This window comes from Lagopus muta, chromosome 17 (genome assembly GCF_023343835.1).
Source record: "Lagopus muta isolate bLagMut1 chromosome 17, bLagMut1 primary, whole genome shotgun sequence".
NCBI classification, from domain to species: domain Eukaryota; kingdom Metazoa; phylum Chordata; class Aves; order Galliformes; family Phasianidae; genus Lagopus; species Lagopus muta.
This window is the reverse complement of record NC_064449.1, coordinates 1,643,789-1,657,882: the sequence shown is the minus strand read 5'-3', so window position 1 is coordinate 1,657,882 and position 14,094 is coordinate 1,643,789. Positions and strand designations below refer to the sequence as shown.

Sequence of the window (14,094 nt, the reverse complement as noted above, 5' to 3'; positions counted from 1 at the left end):
GTGATGGAGATGCTCTCTGCGTGGAGAGATGTGCAAATCCTTGAGTTTGCTTTGTGACCTGTCTGTAGGTGGGCTGCTGTGCTGTGCCCCGGACTGCCTGCCCACTGATGGTGGGAAAACCATTCAGTCACTGTTGCCACGGAGCATTTTGCATGGTTTTGGAGTGCTCTTTTCCTCGTGGAGACGCACTTCCAGGTAACAATTAGGCTTTGCTTGGTTAGTCTATTCCAAACGCCATCTCCCCGCCACCACTTCTGTGCTTTTTCAAGTACACACGTATAGAGCAGAGCAGACAAAGCTGCTTGTTGCCACGTGCTGGAGAAATGAGCCCCGTACTGTGCAGCGTTACAGCCACTGCTCCAGGGCACATGGAGTGCCATGCTCCCCTTCCAACGCTGCAGCGCACGCTGTAGGCTGTAGGCGCAGCGGTTGCTGCCTGGTTTTACGCAGAGGGCGGGGACTGTGGGGCTGTAGGATCGCTGCTGCTGCCAAGTACCTCTGTGCCACAGCGTGGAAACGTGTGAGTGCACCTCGTCCCAAACCTCGTAATGACAAGGCACGGCACAAAGGGAATTGGGTTCACCAACTTCCCAAAAATCCAGAGTCGAGGAAAATTACCCACTGGGAGAATTCCCCAGTGTTTTATAGCTACTGTTCTCTGGCCTGAGAGCTTCATTTACTCTGCCAGACTGCTACAATGCTGTCTCCCCTTTCCTAATACTGTATTCATCTTCAGTTCTTGCTTCTAAGAAGCTGCAAATCTCTATCACCTGCTCAGCATAGTGTGAAGCTATCAGCACTGCAGCCAGAACTTGGAGTAAAGCAGCACTTATATGGTAGGAGATAATCCCAAGAAAGCTTAAACCTCCTCTTAAGCATCTCTGTAAAAGCACAGCTGGGACTGTGAAAAGCCCTAGTTGTTTTTTGCTCAAAAACAAGCACAATGTTTTTAAGACCTCTTAATGTTCTTACAGTAAACGTTTTACTCCTGTCTGGCACATATTTACAAACCCAATAAAGCTGCTTTCATTAGTGCTGGCTGTAATTTGCACTGCCTCATCCACTGCTAAAATTGCTGCTTATTAGCAAGAATATAGTAAGGAGGGAGAGATGTGTTTTTATAGGTCCTCCAGCAGCAGGCTTGGATTGGAGGGGAAATGGGAGAGCAGGAGCTGGTTTCTGCCAGCTCTCCCTGGAGTAATGCTGTTTTAATTGAATCATTAACCCAAACACTATCCTAACAGCCCTTCCTCATGAAGAAAGTTATTGGAAATGTCCACTGGGAACAGGGGGAGACCTTTCAGAGCAGGTGCTGAGAATGACTCTGTTCCCCATGAGAGCAGAGGCACGAATGCTTGTTGCAGAGCTACGTGATTGCTGTCCCTTCTCAGCAACTCTGCTGCAATCTGAGGGCACTGAGGCAGGCTGACAGCAGACCAGGCAAGCTGCATAACAGTTCAGCTCTGCAGGGCACTCTGAGAGCCACAAGGCACCCACAAGGCACACCGACAGTCAGCAACATCACTTACAGCCCATTTCATGGATCTGGTGACAGGCTGTCACACACCATCCCCATTTAGTACTACTGAGCCCCCCAGAGCACACAGCAGGACAGGGCAGGCAGTTCTCTCCCTGCTTAAGGCAGGGGCAGCAGCATTTGGGCTGCAGCTGTGGAATAACAAGAAGCCAAAAACCAGCGCAGCTCTGCATTAAAGAAAGCTGATGGTTTATAGAAACCTTGTGACTGTAGTCGTTCACTTTTCTTTGAATATGATGAGAGGAAAGCAGGCAGCTCCTCACTCTGCTCGAGTTCTCATCGGGCAGAAGCCAGCAGTGGTGTTAGTGCACCTCAGCTGTGCAAGTGTGTGCTTTCACACTGCCCTGAGAAGAGCTTGCTTTCCTACAGTGTCCTGAAAGTAAGGTTTGGGGCTGTGCCAAAGCATCCTCCATTTCACAGGTAAGGAGAAGCTGCAGGCAGAACAAAGGACAAGGCAGGGAAACGCAGAAGCATGAAACATGGGTCAAGCATTTTTGTTTTATTTTAACACAGCAAGTTTCAATACAGCAGCAGAACTCGTTGAGTCCATCTTGGTTGACATCATATCAGTAGGTGGCTGATATAATCTGGCTCGGAATCAGTCAGGGACCCAATTCCATTTCAATATAACCTGTTTCAGGAGACTGAATCCTTCTCTGCAGTGTCTTTTGCCACCCCAGACTGGATCTTGCTGCTGAACATTTCAGTCTTGGCTTGCTTCATATTTGTGCTTGATGTGTTTCCACAGTTTCTGTATGCAAAACAAACAAAAGAAACAATTAGCTTCTCAGTGGTCCTGGGATAAAGCTTTACTTTAAAATGTAGTTATCAGTAACAATGAGGGGCAGAAGAATGTGCAGGAAAACACATCCACAAACACCAGCAGGGTGACAGTTTGGGTACAGCTGCCCCGTGCCCTCCTGCTGTGCCTGGGCAAACCCTGACCAACCACAAAGGCTTCAGGATGGCTGCTCCATCCACCTTCCTGCCCTCCTATTGCTGCAGTACTGCCACAGCTCCCACACTTGTCCCAATGCAGAGGGGAAGTAGGAGGCTGAGCGCTGCCAGAGGCACACAAGGAATCCTATCCAGATACCGAGATCTGCTGGTGAATTCAGGGCCAAGAGAAGCACTGCACGAGGACAGGACGGGCGCTGAGAGCAGAGTTCAAGCTCAGATGTTAAAACAGCCCTAACAAACACCTGCTGCTAAGGAGGCACAGGAAGGGACGCCGTCTCGCTCTTCCGTGCCCCTCCGGCCCGGCTCGGCTGCTGCGGGGCGCTCAGGCTGTCCTGCCGCGTGCCCTGAGCTTCCAGCCGCTTTCTGACCTCCCGACCCACGTCCGAGAGGCGGCAGAGGACACGAGACGGCTGTTTTAGACACAGCGGGCACTGAGGTGACCCTGCTAACGCTGGATCCGCCCTTGGATCCGAGCAGCCCGCCGTGAGCTCACATCGCTCCTCAGCGCCGCGCAGCAGCCTGTCCCCCCCCGGGCCAGCGCTGACCTTCAGGGCCGCTCCCACCGCCGGGCGACCCCGGCAGCGCCCCGACCCTTCCTTACCCCTTCATTGAGGTGTTCGAAGATGGCGTCCGCGCCCTGATCGAAGGCGCGTTCGAACAGCACGGCGCCCAGCACGACGGTGAGGGCGAAAGTGGAGGTGCGGCGGAAGAGCGCGCTGTAAGCCTGCCTGAGCAGCGCCATCTTGGATGCGCCTTCTGCGCCTGCGCCGCCGCCGTCCTCGGGGGGACTGCTGGGAGCTGTAGGCGCGCGCCGCGGGGCTGCTGGGAGTTGTAGGCGCGGCGCTAAAGGCCGCAGGCCGGGGGGAGGTGAGTAGGAAGGGCCGGCCGTGGAACCGGGAGAGCGGCTAAGGGGGGGGGTCGGGACTTGTGGGGGGGGGGGGGGGGGGGTCGGGACTTGTGGGGGAGGGGAGCCTCGGGAGGAGCTGCAGTAAGTTTTAATTCTGTTCCTTTCGGGCTTTTCTCCCGCGTGCACTGAGCGCCGCGTCATTGCTGCCGGCGCCGCACGTGAGTCCGAGGCGCGCACCGAGGCTCTGCCCGCTGCTGGGCTCCTGCGGGCGGGATTCCACGGAGACGGGCGGGATCCTGCGGCCCCGCTGCGGAAAATGCTTTGTTTTCCTCCTTCGCAGCAGCTGCGCTGCAGAGGGGCCGTGCAGGAGGCAGCAGCCGGGATGGGAAGCTGCCGTGGTGCCTGGGAGCTCGAGGTGCCGCGGCGCGAAGCGAGCAGGGCGGCGGTTGTGTCCATAGCAGCTGCGCGGGCACTGAGCGCCGCAGCCCTCCTCCTCTGCGCTCCACAACAGCACCGGGTGCTGCTGCGCCACCCCGGGGCCTCCTTAGGGATGGCAGTTTGGGGTGTTTGTGAAGCAGCGTTCGGTTGTGGCTGCTTGGGAGCTGTGAATTCCAGACCTGGAGCTCCCTGCAGAGATGAGGCTTTGAGGACGTGATGCTCTTGGGAAGGCAGGAGCTCGCAGGTGGCTCAGCCGTACTCGGCCTGGGCTCTGCTTGTTGCTGTGCTTCCTGCCAGCTCTGAGGAATCCTTAGAGAGGCAGTGATTGATTCCCACCCTGATTTATTTATAAAATCTTTCTTTCTCGTGCTGCTCTCTGCGCTATTTTTTAAATGCGTTTAGCTGTCAAGGTGTCTAAAGCTGGAGAATTGCTTTTGGAGTTTATCTCCCAGTCTATCCATCTTTGGCATTTATCAGCTGCTGTTACATCTCACAGACAGAACGTAAGGCTCCCGGGGGTAAAATTCCCTGCTGCACCTGCAGCAGCTGGGTGGCCCCAGGCACGGTGCAGCAGAGCAGCTGGCTTTATTGCTCCCCAAGGAGTTCTTTAAGCTCTTCCTTGAGGTGAGGGTGGACGCAGAATTCCCTCCCTCGCGTGGCAGCTCACTTGGTTGTCTGCAGCCCCAGGTTGTGTGCTTGGCCCTGGTGCAGCTCCAGGGTCTGAGTGATTTCCTAGCAGAGCCACCATCCCACGGGGTGGCAGAAGTGGGGAAAGCAGAGCTGAGCTGGCCCTGCCAGTATGTGCAGCAGACAGCACCGTGCCAGTCCCTGAGGGATGGATGGCAGGTCTCACCTCTTCCTCTGTCTGCCAGCTCTCTACGATTTGAGTTCTCCTTTGGAAGCAGGCGCTGTAAATCTCTGCTCCTTCGGCATGTCCTTCTCTGTCCCTGGGCACCGAGGCTCTGCCTGACAGCTCTGAGGCTGCGTGAGCTGCTCTGCAGGAGGAGAGATGGGGAAAAGATATTTCTGTGATTACTGTGACCGGTCCTTCCAGGACAACCTGCACAACAGGAAGAAGCACCTCAACGGAGTGCAGCATCTCCGGGCTAAGAGAGCCTGGTACGACTTGTTCCGAGGTGGGTGTCCCAGTGCCAGCCCCAGGAATATGGTCTGAGTGTGGTTGGGCTATGAGAGACACGTGGCACTGTGGGCTTTGGCAATATGCAAAGATTTAGCTTGGATTAAAGTGATGGTGAAACCATTGCTTGTGTGTTCCTTTGCTTCTCCCCTCCAGCTCCTCAAGAGCAGGTGCTGCAGGCTGTGTGTTCCCTGTGAGCTGAGGGGAATGCTGCAGAGCTCTGAGGCATCTGCTGCCTGCTGCAGTGTATGTGGAGATAGGAAGGGTCCAAGAAAAGGCCCAGCATGGAGGTCTCACCGCCCAGCAGCCTTCTACACGGGTCAGTGACAGTGAGGCAGATGGCTTGGCGCGTTTCTTCCTCCCAGGCTGCAGCCCTTGATTTTCCTCTGATTCATCAAATCCCTCATCTCAGCCCTGAGTGGGTGTTTTGCCTTGGCTCCACACATCTCCAGATATTTGCAGATTTCTCCACAACCTACAGGAGCTGCTGTGTTTTCCCCAGGACACCTGCAGGAGGTGGAGGAGCACGGTGCTACTGTCTGCCTGAGCCTCAGCACGGGGTTCAGTGGGGCCTGGCAGAGCCCCGTTAACCTGCCTGCTCCTCTGTGCTGCACAGGAGTGGAGCAGTGTTGCTTTTCTGTCGTGCTTCCTTTGTGCTGCTTGGATGGGGAAAAAGTGTGGAGAGGAAAGCAGGGAAGGGGATGTTTGCAAGCCAGGAAAAAGCTGAAGCCTGGGGTGTAGATGGGGACTGTGTTATGGGTTTGCCCTTGGCTTAAGGTCAGGATTGTCCTGTAAAATATGTAAAAAAATGCCTTCATGTCAGGCAGACTGAGCTCTGGCAGGATGCTGCTGTGCAAAAGATGTGATCCTGTCCTGCGTTGTGTCATTTATCTCCCCCAGATGCTGCTGCTATCCTGCAAGAGGAGCAGAGCAAGAAGCCTTGTCGGAAGTTTCTACAAACAGGTGAGGTGGAAATACCTCCTTGGTGACCCTGGTGTGTGTTTGCCTCGGGGGCAGTGAGGGGCACAGGTCTGTGTGCCTGTGTGTGATGGAGCCTGGATTTGCACACACATTTACATGGCAGGACCTGGTGTGTGCGTTACTCACGGAGCTCTGTGGCTGTTCTTCCAGGGCAGTGTGACTTTGGGTCCAACTGCAGATTTTCCCACATGACAGAACAGGACTTGGAGAAGCTGAGTGCGCAGGTGCAAGGTGAGCCCTGGGGCAAGAAAATGAGGGGGAATGTCTGAGGAAGGGGCAGTTGCTGCAAGGATGGTGGGCTGCAGGGGGGCACGTGAGCTGTTGTGCAGTGAGAGTGTGTGATGCTGTGCTGTCTGTGAACGTGGCTGCTCCCTCCTGCCTCTCCTGGCTGCTGAGCCCGGAGGCTGCCTGTAATTGCTGCAGTTTTTCAGATGCTTCCTGCTCTTGATCTCCTGGCACAGACGCAAAGCTAAAGAGTTGAGCAGCGCTGCTGCCACTTAGCAGCGAGCAGCTGAAGCAGAGTGGGCTTCCTGAGCCCTTGGGGTTTTCTTCAGTCGGGGAATAAAATCTGTCAGCAGCAGAGGGCACTGGTACATCACTTCCCCTTAAATTTATGGCTTTGGCTTCCCCCCACCTCTCTATTATGCCCGGGGAGCAGTTTGCTCCTGTCTCGCTCTTGTGAAAAGCAATCAGGTGATCAGATGTGTTGTCCTGAGGAGATGAAATGGGGTCCTGGGTCCAGAAGCAGCCTCTGTTTGTGTGGCTTTTCAGTGGAACTGAAGTTTGGGCAGGAGACAAATAGCACCTGGCTCCCTGCTCTGAGTCTCAGGAGCACTTTTTCATTCTAACGCTTTTCCTTGCTGAGAGCGCTGCCTCCCCACCCTCAGAGGAGCAGCAGCTGTTTTCCCTGGTGTGTTCATTCCTCCTCAGAAAAAAAGTGAGTGGGATGTAGATGAAGCCACGTGGTGTAGCTGAGGTCCCTCTGGAGATCATCCTGCCCCAACCCTGCGTTGCTCTTTGGGTGAGCTGCAGCAGGCTGCTCAGGGCCGTGCCCATGGGTGTTCTGAGCATCTCCAAGGACAGAGACTCCACGCCACCTTTGACCTCCCTTACAGTAAAAATGCATTTTCTTATCTTCCAGTGGAAATTCCTGTATTTCCATTTGCCCCCTTTGCCTCTTATCCTTTCACTGGATGCCATCACGTAGCCTGGCTCTGTCACCTTCACTCCTGGGTATTTACACACATGGCTGAGATCCCCTGATCTGCCTCCATGAGCCTCTCCTCTTGTTTCAGGTGGACTCACTCCAGTAAGTCCCATATGAGATTTGGGGTGTGTGTGGGCACACACAGCACTTGAAAGCTGCCTTCCTTCCAGTCCTCCCTGCTGCTGAGTCAGTGCAGGTCCCTGGGGTGATGCTGAATCAATAGCTGAGCAGTGCTGGCAGTCAATAAAAGCCATCTCGGGGGGCTGCATGGAGCAGCACTCCTCTCCTCACGGCTGTCACCCCTCCCTGCTGTGGGGCTCACGTGCCAGGCTGGCTTCACGAGTCAGCCTGTTTGGAGGAACCTGTGATGTTTCCAGGCTCTTTATTGCAGGGAAGAGAGCACTGTGGAGCAGAGCAGAGCTGCGGGGGAAGGCTGGCAAGCTCCTCTGTGCTTGGGCAGGCTGCCTTGCCAGTTGCACTTGCTACTGAATATTGACTTGTGTCAGATGGGTCGGACGTAAGTGGGGAGTTGGCTGGTGAGAGAGCGGCTCCTGGGAGACTGCTTGGAAACCTTGCATTTGTATTACTAAGTCAAACGTTTAATTAAGCAATTAGGCTTCACCAGGGGACAGCAGGGTGCCTCTCCTTGGCTGTGCTGTCACGCATGCTGGGCTGTAGTTAAATGCTGCTCGCCTCTCTCGCACTGTTGCTCTGTGGATGTCCTGTGGGAGCCAAGCACTCTGGCTGAGGGCCACACAGAGCTCAACTTCGGGTTTGGTGGATGGAAGGGCTCAGCAGGACGTGGTGGGCAACAGATGGAGCCCGGGACTGGACAGGATGAATGGCTGCAGGTGCCAAACCACCTTTAGGTGCCTTGTGGGGACGTGCCAGCGCTCCTTGGGCTGCTGAAGCAGCAGTGTTTCAGGTGATGAGGTTCAGGACAGAGATGGCAGCAAGCTTGTGGATGGCAGGTTAAAAGACAGGTTATAAGAGACAGATGGGAGGCTTGATGCTCGTAATGCAATCCTCAAAGCTGTTCTCCCCTTCGCCAGGCAGACACTTCAGAATCAGGTTGTGAGGAAGTCCTGTGATGAAATGCTGAACACCACTGAGCTGTATTCTCCGAGGCCAGGCTGGATGGGGCTCTGAGCACCTGGTGGAGCTGTGGGTGTCCCTGTTCAATGCAGGGGAGTTGGACCAGGTGGCTTTTAAGGGTCCCTTCCAACTCATGATTCTATATGCTGGGGTGGGCTTGCATTCTAAACGATGGCACAGCTCCTGGGCTTTGCGTCGTGCTTGGTGCTGGTAGTTCTGTGGCAGCAAGTGCTCCATGCTAACAATGTACTTTATTAACAGCCAAAGGGAACGCTGCCTTATTTCTCAGGTTTGGCCTCTTAGAGCAGGGGATTCACCTCATTTGTGCTGGTCGTGTGGGTTAAGCAGGGACGTTTCTGGCCGCTTTACACTCGCTTAGAGCCTGCCCTGGTTTGGCTGCAGCAGTTCTGCACCAGGTAGAGTGTACTCATAAAGAAGCAACAGTTTCCACCTTCAGCAGGGAGGGAGGCTTATTCCCAGCTGTTACTGCATCAAAGCGTTATCGCTGCATCTGCTGCATCATTCATCAGAGAGACACTTCCAGGCTGTCATTTTTAGTACAGTCATGTCAAGAAAAGTCACTGCAAAATTGGCATCTTTTTGCTTGAAGTTATTGGCTCCCTGCTAATCCGCGTCACTTCTGCTCGTGGCGTTGACACAGCTCAGCCTCTCTGAGCAGCTCTGGTGAGCTGGGGGAGAGCAGGGCCACGGCTGGGTCTGTTCCAGCCATTGTGGTTCTATCACTGCACGCACATCTCTGCTGGGGGACCGGCCTCCATGGTGCCTCGTTTGGGTTCTGCACATTGGCATCCTGAGCGGTGCGGGCGCTGTGAGCTCCACTCTGGGGTTTGTTTGGTTTTCCTTGTGCTGGGAGTTGCACAGGGAGAAAGGAGGAAGGTGGAATTCTGGGCCGGCATCGTTAGAGAGGTGCTTTATGACTGCAGCCGCTCTTTTAATTGGCTGTAATTAAACTTTGAGGCAGACGCCCCAGTGAGGGCTGAGGGAAGAAGGACCTTCACAACCCGTCTTTCTTTCTGCTGCAGTCTGGCTGTGGTCAGTAACAAGGAGTAAGGGCAGGTAATTGCATTTCAGAATGGCACCTTGGAATATCTCTGACCTTCAGGGAATACTGGGAAAATCATGGAATCGCTGAGGTTGGAAAGGAGCTCTGAGATCACCACCGGCCCACCCCAATGTGTGTCCTACAGAGCAGGATGGGGTGAAGATTTGCCTTTAGATGGGCGTTTATCAAGGGGTGCAGAGCTGGATGTGTGTCCATATCTGCTGCCTTAAGGCTTGGCTGGAGCTGGGAGCAGGACCCAGCTGGATGGCTTTCACCTGGGGCCTGGCTTCAGCCAGCATGAGCTGGGAGATGTCCCATCACAGCCAGTGACCTCATGGGGACCAGGAAGAGGCTGTGGGCTCCTGCCAGTTTGGTCCCTGCTCTGAACAGAGAGCCTTTGGCTGAGGAATTCTAATGTGGGAGCTGCATTCAGCTCCTGTCCTGAGTCTGAGCTGAGTGCCCTGCTTACCAGGCTGCTCTGCTTGTCCTCCGCTGCTCTCCGGCTCTCTGTTGGTCTCTGGATGGCTCTGCTGGGACTTTACTCCTCGAGAACAACAGTGGGAGACGTGTGAACAGCCCTGTTTCCAACCAGTACCCTTATCTCTGGCTTGCAGAGCGTACCCCAACATGGGGACCCCAGCAGGAGCTCTTTGTGGTGGCAGTGAGCGCCGTCACCTCCTCCCAGCAGCAGCAGATGAAAAGGCTGGATGACAAATTATCCATCTCCGGCTGCTCATTGTGTAGCACATTCCTGCCATCCTTATTAATATTCAGCAGGCAGATGAATAATTGGTTGCCACCACTAGGATGAAGTGATCCTTCACTCTGCCCAAGCAATATCAATTTCACACCCTGTCTGGAAACGTATAATGTTTTCCTTAAACGTGTGACATATGGTGGTGAGGTGAGAGCAGCTCCGGGTGAGCGTGGCCACAGGTGGCAGATGGTGTCTGAGTGGGATCAGGGTCCCCTCCTCCCTGGGAGCTTTGGGGATGAGGACGAAGGGGTGGCACAGCTCCCTGCCCGAGCCAGAGCAGCATCTGATGGAGGGTGGGCAGTGGGGCAGAGCAGGCTGCCATTAGATTGCGAGCTCTCCATGATAAGAAACTCTGCAGGGCGATGAGCAATGGGTTTGGTAGAGTGAAAAGATGGCAGTGCAAACCTCTGACAGCTCTCTCTCAACCAGGGGAGCAGAGATTGAGGGAGCTGCGGCAGGAAGGAGCAGAAATCCCACCTGGCACCATTGAGATCTGGCTGGAGAAGAGAGCCAAGAGGCTGAGCGCAGCTCAGAGCAACAGGTACCATGGGGGGTGGGATGGAAAAATGGGGTGGGAGATGGTGCCAGAGGTCAGGTGTGGAGGTGACAAGGTCCTGCTGTCTGTCCTCCTGCCCTGGGGGACGCAGGCAGGGAGCTCCTGCAGCCTTTACAGAGTGCCAGACATGTCTGGGAGGAGGCTGCCGTGGCAGGGCCACGTTCCTAATGCCCAGAGCCAGTGACAGCAGGTTGGTCTCATCTGCTGACAGCTCCCCCATCCTCTGCCATGCCCTGTCTGTATGCCTCTGCCCATACCTGCTTTCTCCGTTGCCAGTTGGAGGTGGGATTGGCTCTTCCTGTGTGCTGTGGGGTGCCTGCAGGTCCCTGCTGCTTCCCTGCTCACCTGACAGTGCCGCAGGCTTAATTGGATGGTGTTTGGGCAGGTGCCAGATCTCTCTTTTGTTCTTCGTTCTGTTTGCTCCTGTCCTCTCCGTGTTTGGTCTGGGCAGAATCTTCTCTCTGGTGACCGTCTGGGCGTGCTGCTCTCTGCTCCCTCCATCCCTCAGCCCGGCTGCTCCTTGCCCTGCAGTCATGCTGTCCCTGTTCATTCGTCCTGCCCAAGAAGCCCCCAGTCTCAGGATGGATCAGCTCTCACAGAGGGCACCCGCTGCTGGGGTCTGCTGAGCATCACCTCAACCAGCTCTGTGGTGGTAGAACTGCCATGCTGCCCTCCACCCACAGTTGGGCTCAGCAGCACAGTCTGCACTTGGAAGCTTCCATAGCTTTCCATATGGTTTCTCAGCCATATTTTCAGTCTCATCGTGCCATCTGCTTTCTGGAGAGCAGGGGGAAGCTGGATGGTGTTGCTGCAGATTGCTGAGCTGTGGAGCTTTGATTTTTACCCTCATTTCCAGAGGAGGTGTGTGTGTGTGTGTGTGTGTGTGTGTGTGTGTGTGTGTGTGTGTGCACCATGATGATGCAGAGCCCACTTGCAGCTCTCCATCAGAACAGGGCCCAAGGGCTGTGGGTGCTGAGATTCCATCAGTGCCTCTGGAAAGGACGTAGCCTTGGCCCCTACACCACCCTGAAGAATTCCCATGGGGCTGCCACTCTGAATACCCCAACAGGAGGTGAACCCATCGTGTCTTATGAGACCCCAGGGAATTGAGTACCCAGACAGCATCCTCCCTATTGATTAATTCTGCTGCTCTCAGGGCAGCTCATTAGTTGATAGCTGTGCTGTTCCATCTTACAGCATGCCTCATCCTGCTCCTTGTCCTGCTGCTCTGCTGCTGCAGGACCTGGGTGCAACCCGAGGGGAGTTCCTTCCCGTATGGGGCTGCTGTGTGTCTGTTGGTCCTTCTCCCATCCCTGGTGCAGAGCAGGGGATGAGCTTTATGCCAAATGACTTTACTCTCTGCTAGTTGCCTGGAAAACACCGCACTGAACTCCTGGAGCTGGCGTGGGGCCACGTCTCCAGCCCTGCAGGGAGAGGAGGGTGCTGCTCCTCCAGAGCATTATGTAAAGGAGCGTGATTGGATTTCTCCTGGCATAGCAATTAAAGGGATCCATCAGGATCAGAGGTAGAGGCCTGAGAAGCGGGAGGGCTGCTGTCAGGGCTGCTGCTGAGGAACAAATGAGTTTCCTGTACCCTTCCCCATTAATTCCTCACTACATTTGCTGTGATTTTAAACCTGCCCGGCCGAGCACTTGCTTTGGTTGGAGACAAAGGAGCGGTGCTTCTCATTCTGTGCTTCTGCTGCCCGCGCTGTGAGCTGGGGGAGAAAGCCTCTTCCCTCTGTAAGGGTGCTTCAGGGAGAACAGCTGGCTTTTGGCAGCTCCGCCGCTTCCGAGGGCTCCTTGTCCTCTGGGAAGTGTGCAGCTGCCTTGGGCTCGGGGGGCTGCCCAGGAGGAAACCACGACCTCATCTGCAGCTGTTCTCAAAGCTCAGCTGTGCCAGGAGCTGGGGTCAGATCGGCCTCATGGACAGAGCCGCGTCCCCAGGGCCGTGCTGGCAATGCAAGGAGGCTCATCTCTGCCCTTTCCACCTCCACAGTGCCCTGCCTGAGAAACCCGCACCCTTCCAGTACCCCCCCGGCTGGCCCCCTCTGCAGGAGCTGCCCCCATCCCTGCGGGCCCCCCCGCCTGGGGGGTGGCCGGTGCCCCCCGGCCTGCAGTGGGGCTGAGGCGTCGTGCTGGGGCCGGACTTCTTCCTAATGTGAGAACGAGACCGGATTATTTATATGTGCTTTTATAGGAATAAAATTCTCCCCCCGTTGCAGCCTCGTGTTGTTTCTTGCCTGGTGGCATCGGTGGGTCGACCCGACTCCTGCAATGGGGGAAGTGGGAATGTAAGTGCAGCACCTCTTCTGTGGGCTGCCTGTGCAGCTGCCCCGGGCCTGGAAAGGAAGCTGCAAACGGGCTTTTAAGCATCGCTGCTTAATATTTCCTCTGGTGTTGATAATTTATGTTTGCTTCTGTTAAAAGTAAAAGCATAAAACAGCCTTGGTTCAGGTACTGGAGCTCCTAATGAAGAGTCAGGGGAGCTCCCGAAAACCCCGTGCTCCTGTTCCTGCTGTGCTGGAGGTGAGAAGAAAAGAGGGGAAGAAAATGAAAACTATTCCAGGCTTCTCCTCCTCCAGGGAAATATCTGAAGGGTGAGTGCCAGCAGTGGGGGCCTGTGGGGCGGTGCTGGTGGTTGCAGCACGCCAGCAGAGCAGCCCCATGCAGCGCCGCAATGCTGCCTGCCAGCGCACTCCAGGTTTGGCCACGCAGGCAGGCGTTGGGTCCAGATTCATGGAGAGCACAGGCAGCAGCCAGCTGCCCCAGCCAGCCCTGCTCAGCAAGCCCTGTGGCAACCGGTGCTGCCTCTGCTTTGGCACACAGAGGTTGGATCTGACCGTGCCCGGTGCCTGGCTGTGCCTTCAGGGGGTCTTGGGGTGTTTTCACCCACAGCGCCCACGAGGCGCCGTCCCCTGGAGGACTCCCTGCCCTGTGCACCTCCCAGAGGCCAAATGCAGTGACAGTAACCCAAAGGGTTCTCTGGTTCTCCCTGTGCATCGTGCCCCGTTCCCTTCCTACTGAGGCAGATCAGAGCACGAGCTCCCCTCCCTCCTGCAGGCATTCTGGGCTGGCAGTGGAGCGTGTTCCGATTCCTGCTGCTCTAATGAGATTCTGCAATTCCCCCTCACGGCATTCTGCAGCTCCTAGCTGTGGTTGAAGGCACACAGCCATGCTGACGGCCCTCCGCCCTGCTCTGTGCCACCTCTTGTGCCCAGACAGGGAGCTCTGCAAACCTGCAAAAGCATTTCTAAATTTGGCTTCGCAAACATTTGTAACCCGTAAACCATGGAGTCTTAGCAGCCAGCGTGGGCTGAGCAGGGGTTCTCAGCTCCTGCCTTTGCTCCCATGCTTGGCACCCTGCACCTCTCTGCACCACCCTCACTAACTGGGCACCCTGCAGCCTGCAGTAGGGTCTCCCCACTCGCTGTCCCCCTGCTCTGCACCTCCCCACAGCACTTGCTGTCCCCAGCTGTGCCGGGTTGGTGGGGTGGCTGCAGCCCCTGAGTGATG

At 55.6% G+C, this 14,094-nt stretch overlaps 2 protein-coding genes across 5 annotated transcripts; one reads left to right on the top strand and one right to left on the bottom strand.

Annotated features, from left to right (window-relative positions):
• Nucleotides 1-2,015: 2,015 nt before the first annotated feature.
• LOC125701805 (cytochrome b-c1 complex subunit 9) lies at nt 2,016-3,271 on the bottom strand. The gene is made up of 2 exons (XM_048964307.1): nt 3,099-3,271; nt 2,016-2,288 (listed from the first exon to the last, which is right to left on the bottom strand). The coding sequence occupies exons 1-2, from the start codon at nt 3,237-3,239 to the stop codon at nt 2,241-2,243; spliced, it is 189 nt and encodes a 62-aa protein (XP_048820264.1). The 5' UTR covers nt 3,240-3,271; the 3' UTR covers nt 2,016-2,240.
• Nucleotides 3,266-13,137, top strand: ZMAT5 (zinc finger matrin-type 5). 4 transcript variants are annotated; one of them, XM_048964303.1, is made up of 6 exons: nt 3,266-3,364; nt 4,688-4,918; nt 5,821-5,883; nt 6,052-6,132; nt 10,453-10,564; nt 12,578-13,137. In XM_048964303.1, exons 2-6 carry the CDS (start codon nt 4,792-4,794, stop codon nt 12,705-12,707), a joined length of 513 nt encoding a protein of 170 aa, XP_048820260.1. In that variant the 5' UTR covers nt 3,266-3,364; nt 4,688-4,791; the 3' UTR covers nt 12,708-13,137. The 4 variants fall into 4 exon arrangements, with proteins under 4 accessions (XP_048820260.1, XP_048820261.1, XP_048820263.1 ...); XM_048964304.1 differs by having other exon boundaries at nt 3,331-3,364; nt 4,655-4,918; XM_048964306.1 differs by lacking the exon at nt 3,266-3,364 and adding an exon at nt 3,469-3,485.
• The last annotated feature ends 957 nt before the right edge of the window (nt 13,138-14,094 follow it).

Excerpts from the sequence above, each read along its gene's own strand:
- ZMAT5 (XM_048964303.1), top strand. The coding sequence starts at position 4,792 with ATGGGGAAAAGATATTTCTGTGATTACTGTGACCGGTCCTTCCAGGAC. Across the intron at positions 4,919-5,820 it reads CTGGTACGACTTGTTCCGAG|ATGCTGCTGCTATCCTGCAA; the intron begins GTGGGTGTCCCA and ends TATCTCCCCCAG. Across the intron at positions 5,884-6,051 it reads TCGGAAGTTTCTACAAACAG|GGCAGTGTGACTTTGGGTCC; the intron begins GTGAGGTGGAAA and ends CTGTTCTTCCAG.
- LOC125701805 (XM_048964307.1), bottom strand. The coding sequence starts at position 3,239 with ATGGCGCTGCTCAGGCAGGCTTACAGCGCGCTCTTCCGCCGCACCTCC. Across the intron at positions 2,289-3,098 it reads TCGAACACCTCAATGAAGGG|AAACTGTGGAAACACATCAA; the intron begins GTAAGGAAGGGT and ends TTTTGCATACAG.